The 24,212-nt window shown below is 62.9% G+C and overlaps 1 protein-coding gene across 4 annotated transcripts; it reads right to left on the reverse strand.

Annotated features, from left to right (window-relative positions):
* Window positions 1-443: 443 nt before the first annotated feature.
* On the reverse strand, window positions 444-24,212 carry ARHGEF16 (Rho guanine nucleotide exchange factor 16). Of its 4 annotated transcripts, XM_061382971.1 has the most exons (15): window positions 24,079-24,209; window positions 15,540-16,143; window positions 13,707-13,752; window positions 12,583-12,752; window positions 10,950-11,006; window positions 10,372-10,532; window positions 7,769-7,921; window positions 7,494-7,623; window positions 6,655-6,729; window positions 6,235-6,327; window positions 4,110-4,261; window positions 3,740-3,928; window positions 2,764-2,837; window positions 2,136-2,237; window positions 444-1,138 (listed from the first exon to the last, which is right to left on the reverse strand). In XM_061382971.1, exons 2-15 carry the CDS (start codon window positions 16,122-16,124, stop codon window positions 999-1,001), a joined length of 2,127 nt encoding a protein of 708 aa, XP_061238955.1. In that variant the 5' UTR covers window positions 16,125-16,143; window positions 24,079-24,209; the 3' UTR covers window positions 444-998. The 4 variants fall into 4 exon arrangements, 3 of the variants coding, with proteins under 3 accessions (XP_061238955.1, XP_061238954.1, XP_061238953.1); XM_061382970.1 differs by lacking the exon at window positions 444-1,138 and having other exon boundaries at window positions 2,145-2,837; window positions 13,707-13,749; window positions 24,079-24,212; XM_061382969.1 differs by lacking the exon at window positions 444-1,138 and having other exon boundaries at window positions 2,145-2,837; window positions 24,079-24,212.

Raw genomic sequence — 24,212 nt, forward strand, 5'->3', positions numbered from 1 at the left:
CCAGCTGGCCATCACCCTCTCCTGGGGAGCAGGACACTTCTCCCCCTGCCCCGAGGCCAGGCCAGCACACCTCTGCCCAGCTGCAAGTACCAGGGGGTCCTTGGCGAGCAGACTGGCTGAGAAGTGGGGCCATTAAGGGAGGTGAGGGATGAGGGGACACCCTAGTGGGGCTCTGCCACAGGTTCTGCCATGTCCCTGAGTCCCCAGACCCACTGAACAGGCTCAGCTTCAAGGGGCTTCCTGGGAATGGCCCTGCCTATGACGTTCCAGGTGGACAGATGGGCAGGGCCAAGGATGGCACAGGGTGACCATGAATGTGGGCCCAGACAAGCTCCCGGGGCCCAGCACAGGTGAGCACACACAGGGGGCCCAGTTCCGGCCCGTGGGAATTTTGCAGGGACTGCTGTAGCCTTTGCTGGGGCTCACAAATGTGCAAATCCAGGTGTTAAAGAACTACTTTAATGCCTCAAGGTCACAGCTTCAGTGCTGGCACCGCAGGGTCACCTCCTCCAGTTGGCCCACCTCTGGGAACACGGGGCAGCCCTGGGCATTTAGGCTGGGGCAGGACAGGCGTGGGAGGGAGATCCCTCCAGGTGATTCCCGCTCTTCTCAGGGCCATCTGCCTCGATCACACACCCACCGCCTCACTGCCCCCTGGGGGCACGGGGGACAGGACGGGGCAGCCAGGAGCTGGGGGAGGGTGAGGCCAGTGAGCAGGTCAGGCAGGGCTCCTCCCGGGGACACAGCCTGGGGCCGGGGCTGGCTTGGCTCCTGAGCTCGCCTGGAGGAAGCTGCCCTGGAGGAAGCTGCCCCGAGGACGCGTGACCATCCTCCTTGGAAGTGTCCAGAGCCCATGCTGCAGCCTACAGGGCCTTGGGCCTTTCAGGCCCCAGGGGCCGGCCCACCGCACTCCACAGGAACAGGCGGGGCCGCTTGATGGAGTGTGGACTGACGCTGCACGGCCGCAGCCCGGCCTGGCGAGGTGCCGGCAGACCCAGCTACACGTCCGTCTCCACACGCAGCCGCTCCATCCTGCGCACGTTGCCCTCCACGGCCACGCGGCTGGTGATGCTCCGGGCGAAGTCCTCGGGGAACCAGCCTGTCTCTCCATCCCGCAGCCTCTCGCCATAGAGCCATCCTGGATCCAGACACCGGGCAGGTGAGGGCGGGGCCCCTAAGTCGGGTCCTCAGCCCTCAGAGCTACCGTCCCAGAAGATGCCAGGGTCAGGCATCCCTTGGAGCTGACCCTGCCCCAAATCAGTGGCCTTGCTCAAGGTCACACAGACAGTTGGTCTTCCAGCAGGTGCTCGGCCCCGACACTGGCCTCAGGCGCTGAGCTCACTCCAACAAACCTGGCCCGTCCTGAGCAGCTGCTCGCAGGGGCTAATCTCCTGCTTAGGACACAGAGTGACCAGGAACCCACTTCCGAGCCCGAGACTGATTCATGTGAAGATATCCTTGAGGGAGGCTGTTGAAGGGGCCCCTGGGCCCAGTGTGAGCCCATGAAGTGCTTGCTTCTCTAGGGGTCTTGGGGCAGCTGCCCACACCAGTGTGCTCTGGACTGTGGGCAGGGTTCTCAGACTTTCACTCAGCACCAGCCTGCCAGCCCCTCCTCTCTGCCTGCCCCAGGCAAACCCCAGGCCCACTGTCCCCTACCTGTGCACCCTCCAGGCCCATCACCCACCCCGTGTACAGCCCCCAGGCCCATCACACCCCATGCACCCCCCAGGCCCATTGCATTGCCCCCCATGAATGCCCTCAGGCCCACTGCTCCCCCTCCCCATGTACAGCCTCAGGCCCATCTCCCCCCATGCATCCCCCCAGGCCCACTGTCCCCCCATGTACCCCCAGGCCCATCTCCCCAACACCGTGCACCCCAAGGTCCATCTCCCCCCTCTGTGCACCCTCCCAGGCCCATCGTCCCCCATGCATGCCCCAGGTCCATTTCCCCCACCGTGCACCCTCCTCAGATCCATCGCCCCCCGCTGTGAACCCCCCAGATCCATCACCCCCCATGCACCCCCTAGGTCCATCACCCCCCCGTGCACCCCCCAGGCCCATCTCCCCCACCCCGTGTACCCCCCCAGGCCCATCGACCCCCCCAAGACCTCCTAGGCCCATCACCCTGTGCTCACCATCTTCCTGCTCCAGGATCAAGACCACGTCCGCCTGCTGCAGTGTGATCTCATCCACCTGCTTGGCCAGGTAGGCCTTAGTGATCTCCACCTGGAGTAGGTCTGGGGAAGGCAGGCATCAGCGGCAGGACTGTTCCAGGGAGGGGGTGGGCAGGGTTCCTGTCCCAACACACCCCCTGTGGCCTGGTCTCGGTGGAGCCCAGCGGCCCCCAGGTGTCCCAGCGCATGGTCACCGGGCAGCTTTCCCGATAAAGCTGGGACCCCTCCTGAGGCTGCGGGACCTGCTGCTCTCACTTTCAACACCAGCAGAGGGCGCTCCAGGCTTCTCAGGGGCCAGGCAGGGCCGGGGCTGTGACACAGCTCTACGGGCCAGTCCACTCCAGCTCCTTGGCCTCAGTTTCCCTGGTCACTTGGCAGCCGGGAGGACGAGGTCCTGAGCCAGTGCTGGGTCTGTGTGCCCAGATGGACACACACGTACCTGGGGTAGGGCCCCCACCTGGCAGGTCACCCTGGGGCAGGCTGTGGGGTGGACTGGGGGCTGGACAGCACCTCTTCACTCCAGACTGACCCCAGCCCCCGGGCAGGGAAGGGGCTGTGAGCCCTGCTGGTTGCAGGGGCAGGCTCTCACCTCCTTTGTTTGGGGGGCCCCGTGCCTGCCTCTCCCGTTGCGTGAGCGCCGTGATCCACCGCGCACGGTCACTCCTGGGGGGAGAGGGCCCATGAGTGAGGCCCGAGGCTGATTCCACCAGCTGATCACCTCTGCTTCACGCCCCCCAGCCAGTGTGACATGGTGGGAAGATGGGGGTCCCTGAGCCCCCACAGCCTTCGAGGTGTGAAGGCAGTGGGATGAAGGTTTATGCTGCCCGGGCGCCCTTTGGTGAGCCAACCCTGAGTGGGAGGTGTAAGTGGGTGGCCTCCCTGGTCGGCCTAACCCACTGAGCTGGGTTGGGGCCAAGGTGCAGGAAGTCAGACTCAGGAAGGAGCGGCATGCAGGCCTCCTCTGGGGCAGGCTGACCTGGGGCCAGGCAGGGCCGGGGCTGGGAAACAGCTTTACGGGCCAGTCCACTCCAGCTCAGTTGCCTGTGGCCACAGACTTGGGCAGCGGCTGCACCCCCACAACCCAGGCTACCCTGTTTCCTGGCACTAGTCTGGAATGCCCTGCCACCCTGTCAGTCTGCTGTTGGAAATAGAGCCTCGGCTTCCCTCCTGGGAAGGGGCCCTGCTGGTGGAGGTGTGGAGGCGTGGCCAGTACCTCTCTGTGCGCTGGTCCCCGCGCTGTTCTGACCTCACTGCCCCCCACGGCCCCCACCCTTGCTGCAGCCCCGCTGTGCTCCTGGGTCTGCTGGAGCTCCTTCCCCAGGGCCCCCACCGGGCACCCCCCCTTCCCTGCCTGTTCCCCCTTAGTCCTCACCCCCGTGGACAAAAAGGACTGTTCACTCGCACATTTTGCACCTGGCATCTCCTCCCCAACTGCAGGAGAGTGAACTACATGGAAACTGGGCTGCCCCTGGCACAGTGCAGCACCCGGGAGCCCTGGATCAGGCATTCCATCCCCACGGAGCTCTCAGGGTCGGCCCCGCCTCCAGGAAGCCCTCCCATCTTACGCGGAGTCGCAGGACAGCAGGATCTTCTCCTGGCGGCCCTCGCTGTTGTGCAGGAGGATCAGCTGGAAGGGGTGCGGAACAGAGGAGCCGCGGTTGCCGCCCCCCGGCAGAGAGGCCTCTGAGGGCTCCATCTTCTGGACCTGGATGTGGTCCACCTGGGCATAGTCTTGGACCATGAAGCTGTCCTCGCTGTAGGGAGACAGGTGGCTGGCCAGATGCTGCAGGGGTCTGTGGGCAGCCTGAGGGCCAGGTAGTCGGAAGGATGCTCCCAAGGGCTGGCCCCAGCCCACCTCCCTGGCTCCAAGGCCACAGCTGCTAACTGCTCCCCATCCTAGGACCATGCAGCCTGGCACCCAGGGGTGGGGCCCACCTCTTCCTCTTGGTGACCACCAGGACGTCATTGAATAGGAACAGGTAGCATGTGGGCCGGCTGGCGAGTTTCCGAAACAGCCCGGTTTCCTCCACTACGAAGAGCTCCCCGCGCTTCAGCAGCCATCGGGAGGCAGAGATCAGTGGGAGGGACTGGGGGTCAGAGCGGAGATGGGGTGAGTCCTGGGGGGGCAGGGAGGGACTGGGGGGCAGAGCCAAGTTGAAGTGAGTCCTGAGGCAGGGCAGGAAAGGACTGGGGGCAGGGCAGAGATGGGGTGAGTCCTAGGGGGCAGGAAGGGACTAGGGGGCAACGCAGAATTGGGGCGAGTCTCACAGGGGCTCCTGGGATGAATCCTGGGGGGCAGGGATATGCAGCTGAGGGGACAAAGCCCTGCCTCTGAGAACAGGGTGACCAGGCCTCCCTGGGGCTGGATCAAGGAAGGGAGAGCAAATATCCAGGCCTCAAACAAAGGGCCATTCAGTCTGCGGACAGGAGCCCCATGGGGCAGCAGCTCTGTGCCAGGCCAGGATCCAGATCCTACCCAGCAACCCAGGATAGACCTGCCCTGCCTCCAGCCAGGCCTAGGGGCCCACTGGGCACCTGCCGAAGGCCCCCCTGAACCAGGAGGCTTGGCTGCACCTATGCAGACTGCAAGGAGCCCCTGATGTGCAGGACCACATCTGGTGTCCAGGGGCCTTTCCTGTAAATGAAGTTCCTCCCCCTCCATGGCCTAGAGAACAGGCTGGGCTAAGGGGGACATGTGAGAGGCACAGGCGGGCAGGACACCTCGCCCCTGCCCACATGGGTCTCACGCCAACATGGCCAGCACCGACGCTCTGGCCTGCTAAGCTAGAGAGAGATGGGGAGAGGCAGACAGAGAAGACTTTGCAGGAGGGTGGTTGCGGGGAGCTGGGAGAGCCTGCCCACCAGCCTCTGCTCCCCAGACATGCCCCAACCCACACCCCACCCCTCTGGGGGCTCTGAGCCCCCTCGCCCCAACCTGGGCTCGCTGCTCCCCTGCCCCCAAGCCCTCCAGTTTTGAGAGATGGCGGTAGGGGGTAAGAGCCCCGCTCAGGGGTCAGCCTGGCCTGAGTCTGGGTCTTTGCTCTGGTCGGGAACATATTCACTCCAAACATGATCTCTGCTGCCCAGCCGCAGAGAGGATCAGGACCTCAGCCAAAGGTTCAAATGCCTCCTCTGTGAAGCCCACCCTGACCCACCCTCAAGGAGCCTGCTGCCCTTGTCTGAGCCTCCGTGTCCCCCCTCCATGGCTCCGCAGTCCTCCCGCCTGCCCATGGCGGGTTCCCATCCGGCTCCAGCCCACCTGGCTGCCTCTGCAGACTGGAGGTCAGCAGCTCAGTCTGCTTGATGATAAGCCGAGGCCCCACCCACAGAGCTGCCCCAGGCTCCCTCTGAGTCTTCTGCCCACCCCACCTTGCCCGCAGGGCTCTGCTGCAGACAGACAGGCTGGGGTAGAGCATCAAGGTCAGTGGGGTGGGGGGGGTGGTGTGTGGCGGGCAGAGGCTGCCTTCAGGCCCTGATTCCAGCCAGCAGTTCCCACTGCCATAGGCAGCAGTTAGGGCAGCCCCTGGACCACACAAGGACGGCTAGTCTGTGGGCTGGTGGGGGAGCTGTGGGGGCAGAGTTCTGAGCTCTGCCTGCTTGGGAGGCACTGTAGGCTGCTGAGACCTCCACCACCAGACCTCCAGACCCGCCAGGGACAGGGAAGCCTGAGTGGCTCTGAGGTCATCCAGCCCTGGCTTCCAGCGCAGCTGACAAGGAGCCCTGGCCCAGGGTGAGCCCTGCAACTGGGCCTGCCAGCTCCCCCGACTCAGCCGCCGGGTCTGCCCTCTGCTCCTGCAGCCCTGGGGGTGGGGGCACAGGCTGGAGAGAGATCCGCCCGCCCGGCCAGCCTCAGGCAGGAGAGTTGGAGCTGGGCCCTGTGGCCAAAGGGGCCGCTCTCAGGTGGGGAAGGGGCTGGAGAGGCAGAGGCAGAGCTCAGTCCCAGGCCTCACGGTAGGGGTGGGGGTCACCCCCAGAAGCCTGTCTCCAGCCTGCAAGCTGGGGACGGTGACCCCTGACCTCAGAGCAGGGCCTGGGCCGGGGCGGGATTGGGCGTACCTACCTTGACCTTGCTGAAGTCCAGCTGTGTGTGCAGCGTGTACATCTGTTCTGTGCGCTCCATCTTGTGGGCGCCCTCGTTGCACTGCTTCACCAGCTGCAGGGTGTGCACGGGAGAGCAGCTGCTGCGGGCCGCTGCCATGGGCTGCCATGGCCTGGCACCCCACTCCCACCCCTCATCCAGCCTGGCCTGGCTACCCACGGTGCTGGCCCTCATGGCTGCCCTAGTCCCCGTCCTGCCTAGGCCCACTGACTGTGTGAGCTCCACTCTTTCTGGGCCTCAGTTTCCCCACCAGCACTCAAGAAGCTTGGGAGGGACCACCTGGAAACCCTCCCTGCCCCACCCTCAGGGTCTCTGCCATCAGGCTGGGCTGGACCCCCACCTCATATACCACCCCCATCCCCACCCCTGGGCCCTCCTCACCTTGCTAATGGCCTTGAGCGCACGGCTGGCTGCCTTGTACCTCTCGGGGTGGCCCTGTGTCTTGAGACAGAGTGTCTGCAGGAAGACACCATCCATGAGAAGCCACGAGCAGCCTCCTGTACCCTGGCTCAGCGGCCTCCCTGGGGCAGGGGCTCCCCTACCTGTGCCAGACCTTGGGGACACTCAGAGGGCTCCTGCCAGGCCCCACCCCTTCAGTCCTTGGCTGTCCTCATCCAGCAGGGAGGCCTCTATTTCTCCATGTCCCAGAGGGCCCCGGAGGGTCTGATATCCTGTCTGCCTGGGACACTGACCCACGGAGCACGGGCTACAGGCCGCCTCTCTGAGTTCAGCAGGGCCCTTGTGTGCATGTGTGCAGGCACACTGTGCCTGCCGTGAGTGTGCACCTGTGTACCTAGGTATGCCTGTGTGGCTTTCACCCCCACGAACCCCTCTGTCCCATGAGCTGGCATCTCAGAGCATAAGCCACTCCAGGGAGCCCCTGGGGATGGTGACGGTGTCTGGGTCACCCCAGGTCCACACAGGACAACTGACCGAGGGGCTCTGGGTAGGAGGCAGCCACAACCCTGGACTGATGCTCAGCAGGGGTCTGGGGGACACCAAATCAGACTCAGGACGTGAAGGCACCCCGTGACCCACCAAGGAAGTGACCAAAACCCGCCGAGTGCTGGAGCAGCTCCCAGCAGAGAGAGCTCTGTGGGCAGCTATGGTCACCATGGCAGTTAAAGTCGTCTTATAATTGTCTTCATAATCATATATAACAGACACTCAGTGAGGTCAGGAGGAGCGATGCCAGGCTGGGGCCACGGCTGTGCACTCACGTCGGTCAGGAGGGGCAGCCGGGTGACCCTCTGCATGGGCAGGATCAGGAAGGAAATCATTGGCAGACCCCCACATGCTGGCCGCTGCTCGATTGCCCGCAGGGCCTCCCGGAAGGTGGCGTTGCTGTTTCTGCAACAGAGAATGGGGTCTCAGCTGCAGTGGGTGGCGTGGCTGGTCCAGAAACGGGAATCGGAGGGAAGCCGCAGAAGCTGGAGGCAAGGGGTCTGCTCCTCCCGGGGCCCCCTCCCACCCTGCGGACCCGGGGCCAGCTCACGTCAGCCGTTGCAGGGCACGCTGCTGGTAGATCTCGTTGGAGCAGTAGGAGATGTAGGGGTGGAAGTGATGCTCCGCGTGCTCCTCCAGGATGTCGCTGATGTCCTCCACGCACACCTGCGCCTTGTGCCGCCGCTCCAGGTCCTCGAAGAATCTGCGGGGGTGGGGGTGGGGGGCCAGGAGCTGCTGGTCTGTCCATGGCCACGTGCGCGTGCACACACACGCACACAGGGGGACCAGTGCGCACCGAGTGGGCTGGCTGCCCAAGGCGCTCCTGGGAAAACCCCAGATCTGCTCCTTAAACCTGAAATAACTGGGCATATACCCACGGCCAAATCCAAGGCCACTCCCTGCGAGATTCTGGCACAGATTCTAATTGGCATCATGGGATGCAGACAGGTATGACCAAGAACTTGTTGCTTTGACTTGATTCCCTGGGACTTGGGTCAGAACTGCCCACATCTGCCTGGAGGCCTGGCCCCCTCTGCCCAGCTCAGGGCTGGGGCAGGGGTTCTGCTCCTTGCAGGTGATTACAAACCCCCAATTCCTGCTGGGCTGCCTGCTGAAGCTCACCCGTAACCCAGGACTCAGGGAGGGAGATGAAGATAAATGAGTTTGGCCGGTGCTGACCCAGGGCTGCCTAGGGTTTCGCTCCCACAGGCAGCCATTGCCTCGTGGCTGGGCCTGGCTGGACCCGCGTTGGGTCACTGGGGGTGTCAGCTGCTGGCTGAAGCCTCGGGTGCACCCTGCACAGCCAGAAGATACTGGACCCCAAGGCCTCATCACATGACCAGATCCTGGCCAAGGCAGCTAGGGGCCTCCCACCCCAAGAGCTCTGCCCCTGAGCAAAGCTCTTTGTCCCAAGGCCCGTTCCCATGCCAGTTGCTCGGACCAACCCCAGGCTCCAAGCTATGATCTTCTCTACCCGCAATCGACTCTTAGAGCCTGCTGAGCGGGGCTGCCGGGACCAGCTGGGGCGGCGTCTGGGAGATAAGACAGCCAGCTGACCTTTGAGGGCAGAGAGCAGAGTCCTGAGCCAAGACCTGCCCCACACGGGGATGCTGGCTGGCCCTCACCCCTGTGGGGAGCCACCAGGCCCAGGCAGCCAGTCCAGCAGGGTCCTTACCATCCTCCCAGGGTGAGTGAGGGAAGCAGGGAGAGGGTAGGGAGGAGGGCCCAGGCTCCAATTCTGAGGACACCAAGGAGCCCCCAGCAGCCCCACCCAGGACCTGTGACAGGTCCGTCCATCCCGGAGGATAGGAAACCGCACCAATCTGTGGCCCCCTGCCCTGGGGCCCTGGACTCTTATTATCCTTGGTAAGCCTGGTGAGGGTCTCAGGGAGGGGGAATGAGGCCTGGCTTGGAGGTGGGCAGGGGTCCTCAGGCCCCCACTCACTGGGCCCCAGCCTGACCCTCCACTCATGAAGGGGCTGCCCTTCCTGTAAGTGGGAGCATTCTGAGATTCCCCACTTGGGGCAGATGGGGACCCCCACCCCTAGATCCTGCCCCGAGAGGGAGGCCTGGCTGCCTGGATGCAGGACCACACACACACGTGTATGCACAGGCAGCCCACACTGGTCAGCACCTCTCACAGGTGACCCCGAGAACAGTCTGGGAGAGCTGGCCCTTAGCAGCTGACCCCAAACAGCCAGTTTCTGGGGAGGCCACTGGGAGTGGCTAAGAGCTACCAGGGCCAGGTCAGGGGGTCAGGGAGGCCGGGACACCCCACTAGGGGGCAGGGATGGAGCCCGGGGTCTGTGGAGGGCAGAGAGAGCAGGGTCCATGTGTTCAGCCCCACCACGCTCAGGAACACAGGACAAAGGTCAGAGCTGCAGGAGGGGGCAGCCCACCCCAGGACCTCACTGAGTCAGGGGCTTCAGACTTCCCATGGCCGGTCACTGGAGTCCTGCGGGGAGTGCCATCCCAGGGACGAGATGGCCCTGGATTCCATGGGGGTCCTGGGGCAGCAGACTGGGGTGCTCAGTGAGGTGGGTCCAGCACCTGATCATTTCCCACACTTTGCCCCTGTCTGCAAGGGGGCAGGTGTGGGACCCACCCCTTAGGTTAGGGAGAGGACGCTGAGCTCAGGGAGACTGCAGAGGGTGTGATGGGGTTGCCTAGGATGCAAGGCAGTGCGGGGCTGGACCACATGGGTGCTGACTGGACCTCACCCTCCACGGAAGTAAACACACACACAAACACAGACTTGCTGCCACACACGCACATACACACAAACAGGCCCAGGCAGGCCTGCAGCTGCACAGCCGGCCCCTCCACCTCCCAGCCCTGCAACCAGAGCCCTGGGCCGGGCCCCAGACGCCTCCTTGTGGAATATGACCCGGGGCTGCAACTCAAAGCTGCCCCGGCCTGCTCCACTCTGCAGGCAACTCATGCCTCATCATTGGCCCTCTATGTCCGTGTGCCCTGGGGTCAGCTCCTGGTGGCCGCAGGGCCCTTGAGGTTCTTGTGCTTCCTGCCCCTGCAAGGTAGCTCCAGACCAGACGGTAGGTCCATCCACACTGCAGACCAGGGTCGCTCGGAGTCCTGGCCTTCCCACCCTCCTGAGAGCCTGGGCCGCTGCCAGGGTGCCGGGCCGGGCCTCACCTCTGGCTGGCACTCAGGACATCTGTGATGTTGGAGAAGAGATGGTGGTGCTCCATCTGGGTCATGGTCGCCCGCAGCTCCCGGGACTGCAGGAACTCGGCCACCAGGATGCCAAGGCTGTGCTGGTATGAGAACTCGGACGTAAGGATCTCGAAGATGGCCTGGGGTGAGAGAAGAGCGGACATGGGGCAGCCGTGTCCCCTGGCCCTGCCCGGAGCCACCCCACCACACAGGGGGCCTGGTCCAGGGTGTGTTGGTGACAAGCACTCAGGCTGTGGGGATATGATGAGGGCGCAGGACTTGGGCCCCCTGGACAGGACCTGGGTGGGGCTGTCAGCACAGCTGTCGGGGCGGGGGGCAGGTGGTGAGCCACTCTCCTGGGTTTGCACTCTGGGAAGGACTCCCACCCTCGTGTGGAAAGTGGGTAATGGTAGTCACTCCCAACCCTCACCATGCCCAGGCATCAGCCATCATTGGTACCAGGAGGCGGGCAATGAGTGAACAGGTGGCATCACCATGGCTGCTGTCCCTGCCTCTGCCTGGGCTGTCAGAAGCAGATGCCCCTGCCCACCCTGTACCTCCTGCCTCTTGCGCTCCTCGGCCGGAAGCTGGTCCAGGATGCCTGACTCCACCACCTGCAGACAGCAAGGCTTGAATCACAGGATGTACCTCCCAGATGCTCATCCTCTTGTCGGACCAGAGCCAGCGGGGATGGCAGAGCCGGCCTTCATGGCTCGGCACAGTGGGACTGCTGAGCTGGCCTGTCCCTGCTCAGTCCCATCACCCACATCTCTCCTCTTTGTGGAAACATCCCCTGGGAAGCGCCCAGGGGCAGCCAAGAGAGAGCATGGGTGTCCAGAGGGAAAGGCCAGCAGGCACTGGAAGTGGGGAGGGGGCTCTGTCCTACAGAGCTGCCTGGGGTGGCAGGTTGGAGGTGGTGGTGGTAGAGAGGCAAAGAGCCCTGGGAAAGCTGAGGGGCGTGCTGGGGGCAGGGCCACGACTCAGGCACACCTGGGCCAGGAGAGTCAGCACCCGGCCTGGGAGATAGGGTTAACAGTGTTCCAGCAAGAAGCACTGCCCTGTTCTCCACCCGTCAGGCCCCCTGGCCCGTAGCTGCCCTGGCTAGAGTGTGGCCCGCTCGATCACAGCATGCCCACTGTGTCCCTGCAGACCGTTGGGAGAGCCCACTACAGGACTAGAGCCACCCGATCCTTCTCTCCTCCCCACCAGCCTGGGAAGAGGCTGCCAGCACCGCTTGGGCTGGGAAGGTAAGTCCCAAGCTCCCTTCTCAGCCCAGAGGCTGGGTTGAGATGCCCTGAGCTCAGGTGATCGAGAGCAGAACCTCAGACGGCCTTCTAGGGCGCAGCATCCTGACCCAGCTCTGACCCTGGAGGTCACATCCACACAGGACCCAGGCAGGTGGGCACACACATGCGTTTCCAGCCCTTTTCAGCTGTCTGCCCTCACCCCACCCCCTCCTGGGCCCTCCCTGGCCAGTGACCCCATGGCAGGCAGTGTCGTGGAGCTCAGTAGGTGGTCGGGGTTCCTCAGTCCGCCTCATGCCCTGCGGTGTGTGGATGAGGAAACTTGTACCACAGCCAGGGGCCCTCACCCCACTGCCCACTGCGCCCACAGCCCGCCCTGCAGCTCCGTCTCTTGGCTCCCAGGGGATGGGGCAGCAGCCTGTGTGCCCCAGGCCAGCTGCACCTTCCTGGGGAGTGACAGTTGACTCTCCGCTTAGAGCTCGGGGCCTCTGTCTCAGCTATACTCTCCACCGAGACCCCACCGCCCTGCTTTGAGGGGACCAACCCTGATTTCAGATGTGGAAGGTGGTGGGGGGCTTGGTAGTGGCACGTGGCTTCAGCCTGGCCTTTCCCCTCCCTTCCTGCCTCCTCACTTGGACCCTCCAGGCACATTTCAGGGTCAGCGCCCTGGGAAGGGGTGCCCTGTGCCCACAGCTCCCTACAGGTCAGCCTGAGCAGGGAGCAGAGGGCATGAAGCTCACCTGTGGGATGCCTGTCACACATACACAGATGACATCTGCCCTAACCTCTCCCCCAGTAGCCCCCTGAAGGTGCCCCATGGGGCAGGCCAGCTCTGAGGCACCAGCAAGATGCCCCTGAAAAGGGAGCACAGATGCGGTGCTTCTGGGCAGCTCCCCCCTCACTGGGAGGACCACCCATGGCCTTTCCCTGCCATTGCAGCCCCTACCTCTGGGAGCTGGCTCCAGGTGATCTGGGGGGGCCGGTAGCTCTTGACCACGATGGGGGCGTCCACTTTCCGGGTTCCCTCGGGGCTGGGGGGCTCATCGAGCAAGTCATCGTCGGATTCGTGGCTGGTGTTCAGGCCTCGCTCCCTGATTTCCTGGTACAACCGGGGGTCTGGGGACAGGGGCACATCATCTACAGGCCTGGGGGCTCTGAGCGGTCTGATCCCCTCAGGGACCTGCAGGTCGAGTCCCCCCGAGGAGGCCCTGAGAGCGTCAGGTGGTGCAGGGCTCCCAGAGCGGGTTCCCCTTGGGCCGCCTGGCTCCCATGGCGGTGCTGGGAGCCCAGGGTGTCCCTGTGCCAAACACCTTTGGATCAGGGCTGAGCGGACAAATCAGAGCGGTCAGGGGCCAAACTGCATGGCCTGGGCCGGGGGGCCGCATGGGACTGGATGGGGCTGAGAATGCTCCACAGTGGCTGTACAGGGCAGCCCCACCGGGCACGTGCCCGGCTCGTGGTGGCTGAGACAAGCCTCTCCCTCCCATATGGCCCCAAGACCTAAGGCATTGCTGCTGCTCTCCTGGGGTCTGATCCTGACGCCTTCCCAAGCCCAGGCCTGTGCTGTCCACAGAGGCTAGGGCTCGAGGAGGGGCCTGTCCAGCTGGAGCCTCTCATACGCAACAGTGGCTACGTCCTGGCTGGGAGGGCACCTACCCTTCCAACTCCCAGGGGGTCCCAGAGACAGCCCACCCAGGGTGAATGCACTGCTCTGGGCCCTGCCATGCCCAGCCATCACCCATGGCCCCAAGCCTCCAACACGGGTCCTGTGGACGGTGTGACTGTTGCCCAGACCTTGGTCTCACTGGCAGGGCCTGGTGCACCCAGTGTGCTCAACAGGCAGCTCCTGCAAGTGAGCGTGGGGCCTCTGTCTGCCCTTGCCCCATCCCTGGCATGGCAGGGTCCAAGGGAACTTTCTAGGCTTATCAGAGCTGCAGGGCAGAAGGACCACCAGGCCCTGGAGGGATCCCACCCAACACTTTCACCACCTCCCCGGACGCCCCAGTGAGACCAGCCCCCAGCCCAGTCCGGCTGCAGTGCTGTCCGAGGAGGCCTCGTGGCTGCACTCACCATCTTTGAAGGAGCCCTTGTGTGCACGTTTCCGCCCCAGCGTCTTCTGTGCAGAGAGACACACAGGTGGTCAGTGGGCGGAGGGGTGGGCGGGGGTCACAGCTTCCCTCCCCCAGAGACCACTGCACACTCCAAGCATGACACCACCCCCAATGGGAGGTGCTCCGCTGGGCATGCAGAAGATGCTCAATAAACGTTGGCTCCACAAGGGATGCGGGGCCACCAAGCAGAGGCCAGGGCAGGCAGGACAGTATGGGACAGGGGCTCAGAGTGGGCAGGGCAGGTTACCGAGGGCTGGGCAGGTCCAGGAGGGCTGCCTGGAGGTGGAGGCATGTAGACATGGGGGATGCCCGGGAAAGTGGGGCATCACGACCAGGCCTGGAGGAAGGCTGGGCAGTACAGCTGTGGCTAGATGACCGTGAGGGGCGCTGGGTGGGGAGCTGGGGCTGCACGCATGCCCCACGGATCTGGGACCTCAGGAGGCAGGAGGAGCAGGGCTGGCATGTGAGCATCCAGTCCCAGCAAAGGCTAGGGTCCCTGCAGCTGATGGGGCATGGGTCTGCAGGGATGATTGGGGGTGGGCAGGGGTCTTGAGGCCACACAGCCTGGACCCTCCAGCTGCTGCTCTGAGCCCGCCTCCTTGTCCAGGATCCTTTTCCCCTGACCTCGCAGGTCCCTGGATTCCAGGAAAAAGGGAGCTGGTTTCTTGAAACAAGTTGGGGCCTGAAACTCTCCATGCTGGTCAGGGCCGTGGTGTTCCCAGCCACACTTGGCTGCTGTCCCGCTACCCTGCACCCCACCCCCACCTGGCACCCCCACGCCTTCCGCCTCCAGGTCTGGGTGCCTGCTGTTGCCTTGGCCCCTCCTACACCTGCCCCCACCCTGTGTCTATGGTTCTGCTTTAATCCTTTTTCTTCTGGACCCCTCTCCCCACTGGGCCCTGAGCTCCTGGGGACCCCTCTGCTCTGTGCTCTCTCAGCACCCTGACAACCCCTAGCCCAGCACACGGTGCCCCTATAACACTGTGCCCCACCATCCCAGGAGCTCTCCCAGGGCCTGTCGACCCAGTGGCTGAGGGCTCAGGAAGTGTCGGCTGGAGGCACGAAGCCAGCATGAAAGAGGAAGACCCTGCAGGCCTGGCCCTAGGCGGGTATGGAGAATCGCAGTCCAGGCTCTCATGCTGGCATGACGGGGGCGCCTCCCCCACCAGGCCAGGGGTGTCTCTAGCCTGAGGACAAGGGCTCAGGTCCTCCCCTCTCCTCTGCCTGCAGGGTCACCAGTGTTCTGACAGATGGTCTGGGCTTCTCCCAGATCAGGGCCAGTGCTCATAGTCTGGACAGGAGCCCATGGTGGAGGAGGTAGCCAGGATGGCACCCTGGGCACAGGGAGCCCTGAGCTGGCTGTTGGGCAGGGCAGCAAGGGACAGCGTGCAGGGCAGCGTCCAACTTTGGACCTGTCAGCAGCTCCCCCGAATCCCCGATGGGAAGCCTTGGGCAGACAGATCCCAGGCCAGCTGATGCAGCAAAGCCACTACTGAAACCCATCCTCCAGACAGGCTGGCTCCCTCCTGGGGCTCAGAGGGCCCTCCCCATGCAGTGCTCCCCGCTGTGGCTGAGAGAAGGGATGCCTTCAACTTCCTGACCTAAGCCTCTGCTGCCTCATCTGTAAAATGGGGACATACATGCTCTGTTCATAGAGTGGCTATCAGGCTAACAGGAATGAATCCCTCCAGGAGCCTGTGCAAGTGAGCACCCGCATGATGATGTGAAGGTGTGGTCAGACCCCCTCTCACCTTCCCCCAACCACCACTGACCAGAGAGACGGGCCTCCTACCTTATTTTTGGCTGCAGGCCGAGCAGGAGGCTGGCTAGGCTCCTCAGCCAGAGCCTGGAGTTTGGGGGTGAGCTGGACGGGGCCCCCTTCGCCGCCTGGAGTCCCCAGACCCTTCATGGCTGCCCGGTAGGACTGGTTCCTCAGGTTTCGTTTCAGCATCCCTCCAGGACCCGTGTCCAAGTCCATGTCATCCAGGGAGAAGCTGGGGGCCGAGAGGAGCTGGGGGTTCCGCCGGGCAGCCTCCTTGCTGAGCATGGCTGCCCCGAAGCTCTGGTGGCGGGCCGGGGTCTTAGCCTTGCTGGACACAGCCAGGCTCCGAGGGATAAGCTGCTGTGTGCCCATCTTCAGGGCTGCTGGGCTCTGCGTACTCAGGATGACGGTCCTGGGCTCCTGGGACTCAGGGGCCGGCTCTGGGGGTGCCGGGGTGTCGGGCTGGAAGGCGGCATTGCTCCCGCTGTGCAGGGAGCCGCGGACCACTGGGAGCCCGGATGCTGGGTTCCCCTTGGCATCTAGCCGCAGCTCTGAGTGGAAGCGGTATTCCAGGAGCTTCTCCTCCACGGAGCTGTCTGAGTACCGCTGGGACATGCTGAGTGGCCGCAGGACCCTGGGGGAAAGGATGGAGGTGAGGGCAGCCCCGATCCAGCCGGAGCCCGGGGTACAGTCAACCAGGATCCAGTGCTCAAAGGCTGGTCTTGCCACCTGAAGCCGAGCTGGCTGTCACATGGCCCACAGTCTCCAGGAGTCCCCATGGAAGTCAGTACACAGCTGGCCAGAGGCACCTGGGGAAGCTCGGGACAGCACAGACCTGCAGGGACCCGGATGGACGACAGGCTCCCTGAGCTTTGGGGACCAGGTAGACACAGACCACAGAGGCTGGCCTGGTGGGGCCTCTGTGCTCCCCCTGCGGGGCGTAAGCTCACGGCAGTGCAGGTCTGTGGCCTGGGACCCCAAAGACTCGGACTGGAAGAGCCACTTGGCCTCCTGGCACCATTTCCCACGGTCAACAAGAGAAGGATGAACAGTGTTGCCTGCTGGGCTTCCCCGAGGCCTGCAGCAGACAGCATGGCTACACCCCCTGGGGTGCTCAAGGCTGGGCTGAGGGGCCGGTGTAGGTGTGAGGGCTCATCCAGCCCAAGGGGCACCACATCTCCATTCTCACTGGGCAGAGAGGCTGCGGCCAGTCCCACCCGGGACACAGGGCAGGAAGCGACGGATCCAGGATCTGAACTCAGGCCTGTCTGACTGCCCTGACTCTCTGCCCCACACAGAGCGAAGCCACTGTGGCCGTCACCTACACGTTTCCCTGGGCCCCGAGACACACTCACCCTTTCCCAGGCTTCTGAACTTAGAACCGGGCCGACAATCCGTCTCCAGTCTTGCCAGGCACGGTCACCGTGTGCACGGGAACCCAGAAGGGAGGGGACATTTGCAGAGCTCTGACCCTGAGCCCGCAGCCCCAGCACACACTGCTGCTCCCTGGGCATCGCTGTGGCCTGTGTTGGGTGCCTCTGAGGACAGGTGGCTCTGCCCATATCCCCTCGGATGGTCCAGCCCGTCCCTCCCAGCAGCCTGCCCCACCTTGGCCCTTTCATCCTCTCCGTCCCCACCCACTCCCATCCTCCAGCCCTCGGCTGGCCTGGCGGCCCGCCCCCTCCCCAACAGGCAGCCCACTGTCCTGTCTGTCCACCAGTACACCTGCTTCCCTCCTCCCCCCACGGCCAGGCCTCAGCAGAAGGATGTATGTCCCTCCTGGCAGAAAACTTCAGAAACCGCCGCAAGATTCCCACCATGCCTTCCCCTGCAGCAAGGACGGTGGGCACGTGTGTGGGGATGGAGCCCACGGGCCTGGGGTGAGCAGGGTCCCCGGACCCCACGTATCTAAGCACTTGATGGAGCTACTTGTTGCTGCAGCACAGACTGGCTCATCCTGGCTGGGAGCACATTATTTAGCCAGTGTGGCTGGGTCCACGCCATCTGCCACACCCTGGGCCTCTTGGGCACTAGCCTCGGGCCACTGACCAATCCATCCTGAGGATCTTCTCTCCCATTGTCACCTCCCCCTGCGGCTCCCTGTGCCTCGGTTTCAAAATCTGTAAAGTGGGCCCAATAGTAATCACCCCACCCCTGCTTCCTGAGGTTGCTGGGAGGGGCGGGGAGCTTGTACATGTAGCGCTTGAATGGGGGCCTGGCCACCGAACAGCTGGGGGGATGACTAGTGCTGAAGAGAAGGTCATCTATGAGCCTCAAGAGGACCAGCTTGTGGTTTAGAACCTCACAAGGAGGGAACATGCTCTTTTCATTCTTTCCTGTTTACTTTTAAGGGAAACAAAGAGAGCCACCATTCATCCGCTTCTCATATTAATGTGTGTAGAGCTTCTGAACGTTAAAGTCACAAAGGCCAGTCAAGGGTGGGAGCCCGTGTTTCAGATGGAGAACTAAGGATCCAGGTCACCGGCCCAGGTGGCCCTGCTGGCGGGCGGCCTCGGCTCAGAGCTTTGCCACGGTATCCCTTGCCACTTTCCCTGCGGGTCTGGGGAGGACAATGACCCTGGTGTTCACCCAGAAGCTCCTGCCCTCTCCCACCTACAGGGGCAGCTGGAACAACTGGACCCCGTCCCTTGGAGGCCTGGCTCTCCGCACCGCTCTCTGCCCCAGCTCACAGGTTCTCCTCTAACACCATCCCAGGAAGGCGTGTGTGGCTCAGGCTTCCAGGCCTGCAGGGAGGGGCTGGCCCTGGAGCCTTGGCCACCCCCACAGCAGGGCGACGGCCCACGCATTCCTGGGGACATTCTGAGTCACCAGGCTGAGGAGGGCAGCCACCCTAGGCCTCCCTGGGCACTGGCAGCCGTGGGCGGGTCCATACCTCCCCCGGTCAGCCTCCCCTTAACTTGGTACCCAGGTACTCCTGGTACCCAGGACTGGTTGAGAAATGCAGGTTTCCATCTATGCACACGAAGCAGATTAGACTAGGAAATGGCAACACACGCCAGTATTCTTGCCTAGAAAATTCCATGGACAGAGGAGCCAGGCTGGCTACAGTCCTTGAGTCGGACACGACTGGGCACACACGCATACGAGCGAGTGTATACACACACACACACACACACACACACACACACACAAAGCAGATGCACCTGAGTGGGTGTCCAGGAGACGCCCTGAGTCCTTTTTTCTAGCCACGGTGTATTTACTGCAGGGCAGCTACCCTGTTATAAAAACTCGCTGCGGGCACTGAGAGGCCTGCACCAACACCGTGGTGCCCGTGGACCCCCGCCCTGGCCCCATTCTTCCTTCTTCCCCCACTCCTCCCCATCTCGGGCTCCAAGCCTGACCCTTCCTTGAAGCCCTGGCCCAGACCTGGCCAGTGGCACGGCCTCTCCCAGGAGAGGACAAAGTCTCTTCTGGAGCTGGAAGGTACCAGATGGAGCCGGTCAGGCCAGCCCCTGCTGGGCGTGACCTGGGTTCTAATCATGGCAGCCGCACCCACAGGCCTGGGGTGCCACCAGCCCGGAACCCAGGCCTGAAGGAGGGGGGCACTGTGCCAGGCGTGTGGGCTGCAATCCCGCTCTGCACAAGCCCCAGAGCCTGGGCCCGGCTGGAGCTGGCTCCTGGGGCTGCAGCCGTTGCAGGGCCCGTCTTCTTCCTCCCTGGGTTTAGCTGATCAGAGATACCTGGGCATAGGGTCAAAAGTCCAACAGCACTGAGAGGCTGATCATCCTAGACAGGCATCCTCTCCTCATGCCCCACCCCCACCCTGCCTGCCACAAAGCACCATTCCCAGCTTCTCAGCTTTCTCCCAATTTCAAATAAGGCTCAGTTGCTGTTTCTCCGTCTCCTACCTGTGGGCATCACCCACTGTTTCCAGCCCAGCGGATGAAGCTCCAGCCCCAGCTCGGCCATACCCTGTGGGTGTTTGTCTTAGCCCGGCCTGCCCAGCCTCCCTCCCATTAATAATTCCCTCTTGTTTACTGGCTGGTTTTCCTCCTGTTAATTTTCTCCATGCACTCCAGTGCCCCTGCCCCAGGCATCTGGATGCTGTGCTCACGGGATCCAGGCATCAGACCGCCCTTGCTAGGCCGACCCCTGCCTGCTTTTAGGGCAGGAGCTGGGCACTCTGGCCCCTACCCTGCAGCCTGGTCCTCCCCGTTCCTCCTTCCCTCCCCACTGAGCTATGGCCCACCCCCTGGCACCTTCCCAAGGCAGGGTCATGGGAGGAGACCTTTGAAAATGTCGTCTTTGTGCCTGGAGAGTCCCACTGGAAATGATTTTATTCAGGAATAGAGAAGCCTTCTTCCCTTGGCTTCCAGCTTCCACTGCCAGTGAGACACTGACACTGGTCTGACTTCACGTCCTCGTCATGACCAGAGGCTCCCCAGCCCTGGTCACTGATGGTGTGGTTACTGCTCGCAGGACGGACGCAGCCATCGATACGCGTTCACTCGCTGAGCCACGGGCTCACGTGTTCTTTTAGGTCCGCACGTTTTCTGGTGCTGTTTTTTTTTTTTTTTTAATCATTTCTCCCAACTCTGATGCTTTGGTCTCTTTCTGGAATAGCTGTTGCTGAGACCTCCCCCTCATTTCAGACCTCTTCTCTCCTTTGCCTTTCGTCCTCCTTTGCGGGAGATTCCTGCCTTCCACCAAATGTTTTTTTTCATGGTCCCACCAAGAGTTCTCTCCTGCTCTTGATGCAGAGAAGCCTATTCTCGTTTCAAGGATTCCATATGCTGTTTCAACATCCCCATTGGCTTCTATTTAAGAGACAGGCAAGTGCTGGTGGGAGACCTGTGTGCCCTGTGGGCACACACCCATGAGCACATATACACAAGCACACACTTCTGCCTGGCAGGCTCTTTGGGATTCTCTACTGGGTTTGTGTCTCGGGATTTCTCCTCCAACCAACTGGCTCTAAGAGCCTCTCTTTCATCACTCTCACTGGATACTGGCCTTTGCCTGGTGTCCTGCAGCCAGCACAGGGGAGGGCCCAGAGCACAGACTCAATGCCAGCCATGTTCTCTGGGCAACAATGTCGCTGAGAGGGGCCAGACACCCTGCAGCGACCACTTGAGCCACAGAGGCAAGTCTGCTCCCCAGCAAAGGCATCCCTGGAAAGCTCCCCAACCAGTGTCCATGGCGGCGGGGGCTGTGTGTGATCCATCTGTCCCTCTGTTCCCCCATGGAGCCTGTGCATCCTTCAGGAGCAGGGATGACTTCCTGTCCACGTCCCCACAAACAGCTGGGCTCAATTCCCAAGCTGACACGTGAATGCTAGTATCGTGGGCACCTCTCCTGTTCCTCTCCTGGGATCCCGTCTCCCTGAAGAGGCCCTGGTGAGCTGGGCGAAGAACTAGCCTGCTTGGTACTTTGCTTCAAGAAAGCAGAATCCGCCAGGGCAGCACCATCAGAGGCTCCAGACCCACGTGTGCCCCCTCTCGGGTGATGCCCTGCTGGCTTCAACTCAGACGGGGCTTGGGGAACCACAAGTTGGGTCCTGGGAACCACAGCAGTGGCTTCCCCCTGTGCCACTAAGCAGCCTCCGAGTGTCCCCGGTGCCCGTGCAGGGGTGGGTGGGTAAGGGCCTTCCCTGGTGGCTCAGACTGTAAAGAATCTGCCTGTGATGCAGGAGACCTGGGTTTGAAACCTGGGTTGGGAAGATCCCCTGGAGAAGGAAATGGCAACCCACTCTAGTATTCTTGCCTGGGGCATCCCATGGACAAAGGAGCCTGGCAGGCTACAATCCATGTGGTTGCAAAGAGCTGGGCATGACTAAGCGACTAGTACTTTTATTTCACAGCCTCCCTGTGTCCCAGTGTACATGCAGAGCTGGGTAAGGGGCACGTGGGGCTCGGTCGGGAGGAGGGGGCTGGGGTGCTGAAGATGGAGGTGGGGACGTCCCCGGCAGCCTCAAGTGACCTGACTCAGCCTGTCCAGTCCTAAGCTACACTTGGCCCTGACCTGACTCTGCCTTTCAGGCTGGCCTGGCTCAGGGGCCCTTGCAGCCCAGCACCCCCTGAGCCTGTGTTCTTCCCGAAAGATGGGCTTCCTGGACCCCAGGAGGCTCAGCACCATCCTGTGGGCTGCCCTGAAGAAGCACAGCCTTCCTGCCTGGCCTGGGGCTCTGATCACTGAGCTCTCAGTCACCAGGATCCACACGGCACCAACTATGGGACCTGCCACTCCTCGGGTGAGGACACCACGGCACCTCCATCCATGCGGCATCTCTTCCTCTAGGTCTGGCTGATGAGACCCTGCCTGGGGGGAGGCGGGGCTCGGCCTCCCCGGCACTGTTCACATGACCCCGTCTTTGCTCAGGCAAACTTGACCCACCATGATGGCCTTGTGCTCAGGTAATTCTGCCTGGCCAGGCTGGAGACTGGGAGTTACACGGAATCCGGGGCAGGACTGGGCTTCATAAACCACACAGCACATAGGTCTGTCTGAAAGGCGGCTGGGACAGCTGGGGGCTCTTGCAGGTAGAGCCCCAGGGATGCTGCTCAACACCCTACAGGGCGCAGGACCACCCACGACAAGGAATCATCTGGAAAAACTGTCCGCGGTGATGAGGCGGAGAAACCTTGTCTCAGCTAACTGGAGATTCACCCGCCTCCATGGGGGCTGGGAGACCCTCCTGGCCGCCCTTGGCCTGGCAGCGGGAGGTGGGTGGTGGGCCTCCTGCACCCGTGACACCTCTGGGGCACCACAGGCATCACGGAAACCACCCTCCTGGCTTGGTTGGCCAATGGCTCCCATCCTGTCTCTCAACACAGCCACCCCGAAAACCCGGTCCCTGTGCCAGGCTTGGCTGGCACAGACGCTGTTTCCCCTGAGCTGCCCCAGATAAGAAATCAGAGCCCTGACTTGGACAGACAGCCTGGACAGGTGACCTCAGGCGTCCTCCAAATACTCCACGCCCCCTGTGTCTTGCCCCTCACTGATCTTCTGGAAGGCAGATATTTCCCTGCTCTGCCAGGCAAGGAAACCAGGTGCAGAGGGAATGTGACCTGCTGGGGTCAGGCTGCTAGTTAGCGGAGAGCTGGGCAAGGAGCCAGGCCCCGTCCTGACCTAGATCCTCGCTGCCCCAATGGGACGCCTGGGTGAGCAGCGACTCTCCCTGGAAATAAAGACACTGATACAGGTAGTCAGTGGCTTTGGGCAAGGCAACTGCCACAGGCAAAGGAGACAAGCAGCTGAGATCCATTCAGAAACTGAAACTAAAATTCCGGGACCCAGACGTGGTGAGTGCCATGCCCAACGGGTCACGCACAGACAGGCGTCTCGGGGCAAGCCATGTCACGCCACCTCACCTCTGCCCCTGGTTTCCTCTCGTGTAGGTGAAGAGAATCTCCGTGCAGGGTCAGAGACAATCCCCCCTCTCCCTGAGCCCGTGGGGAATCAGAGCCCTTGGGGAACTGGCATGCTCCCTTCTCCCACACGTTCCTCTCTTCTAGGTGCCCAGGTAAGAGGGGGTGGGGGAGGGGCCTCTGCCAGCTTGCCATTCCCCCCTGCAAGTGCCAGGGAGGACCCGGGGAAGCCCTGGGTAGTGCGCAAGATGTGATGCCGGCTTCTACAGCCTGTGGGCATCGTCAGGGCAGCGACCAAAAGAGGAGCCAGCTTCGGCTGAGTCAGCACCTAACTGCTCCCCTTTCACAGACAGTAAACTGAGGCCAGAGGGCTTAAGTAACTTAGGAGACCCAGAGCTAGGATTTGGACCTGGAGCCCTCACGCCCAAGCACTAGTCAATGGGGCTGCAGGGTAGACAGGTTGGCCTGACAAGCACCCCCTGAGGCCCCACACCAAGAGATGCAGACTGTTCACCCCCAGGTCGGATGCGGAGTTACCCCCACCACCAAAGTGGCCCCTGTTGAGCTGAGGTTCAGCTGAATCTCAAAACAGATCCTTGTTTCCGGGATGCAGAAACGGAGGTTGGGCAGCTAGGACAGGGGTCTTGGGATCAGTGGGACCCACAGCTTCAGGAGCCTAAGCTCACCCTCCTTAGCCAAGAATGAGCAGATCCCCTCCGTCTGCCCACCAGGGTGAGGAGGAGTCCTCATTCTTGGGGCTGCTACACTTGGTACCAAAGTGGGTTTGGGCAACAGATTCTCCAGAGTTGGGAGGGTCGTTTGCTCCCTCCCTCCACCTGCTTTCAAAGGTCCCAGGGTCTTCCTACGGATCTCTCAGCCCTGATGCCCCAGTGGGCGGCAGAGTTCCCCTCCACGGCGAGGAGTGTCCCCTAGGGCTTAGAGGAGAAAAGGCAGCAGGCAGCTGGGACGCTTGAAGCTCGGGAGTGGGGTCAGGAGCTCTAGGTCCAGCCAGGCTTTGTCCCCTCCCGCTGCCTTCGCTGGGCAGCCACTGCGGAGGGAGGGAGCCGCAAAGTGTCGCGGCCCCCGGGGCGGGGCTTTCTGGAAAAGCGAAGGTGAGGAAAGGGGCCAGCCCCCTCCCAAAGGCTCACCCCCTGCCTCCACCTCGCTCACCCGTCCCTTCCCCGGCTCGCCTGTCCCCCAGGCTCACTCGTTTCCCCCTCTCACCCGTCCCCCAGGCTTACCTGCGCTGCGGGGCGGAGGACGGAGCTACGAGCGCGTCAGCGGGTACAGCCTCCAGGCTCCGCGCCCCAGCGGGCAGCAGCTCCCGGCCCGGCGCTCTGTCCGGCCGCTCGGTCCCTCCCCGTCCCCGCCCCCA

This window comes from Bos javanicus, chromosome 16 (genome assembly GCF_032452875.1).
Source record: "Bos javanicus breed banteng chromosome 16, ARS-OSU_banteng_1.0, whole genome shotgun sequence".
NCBI classification, from domain to species: Eukaryota; Metazoa; Chordata; class Mammalia; order Artiodactyla; family Bovidae; genus Bos; species Bos javanicus.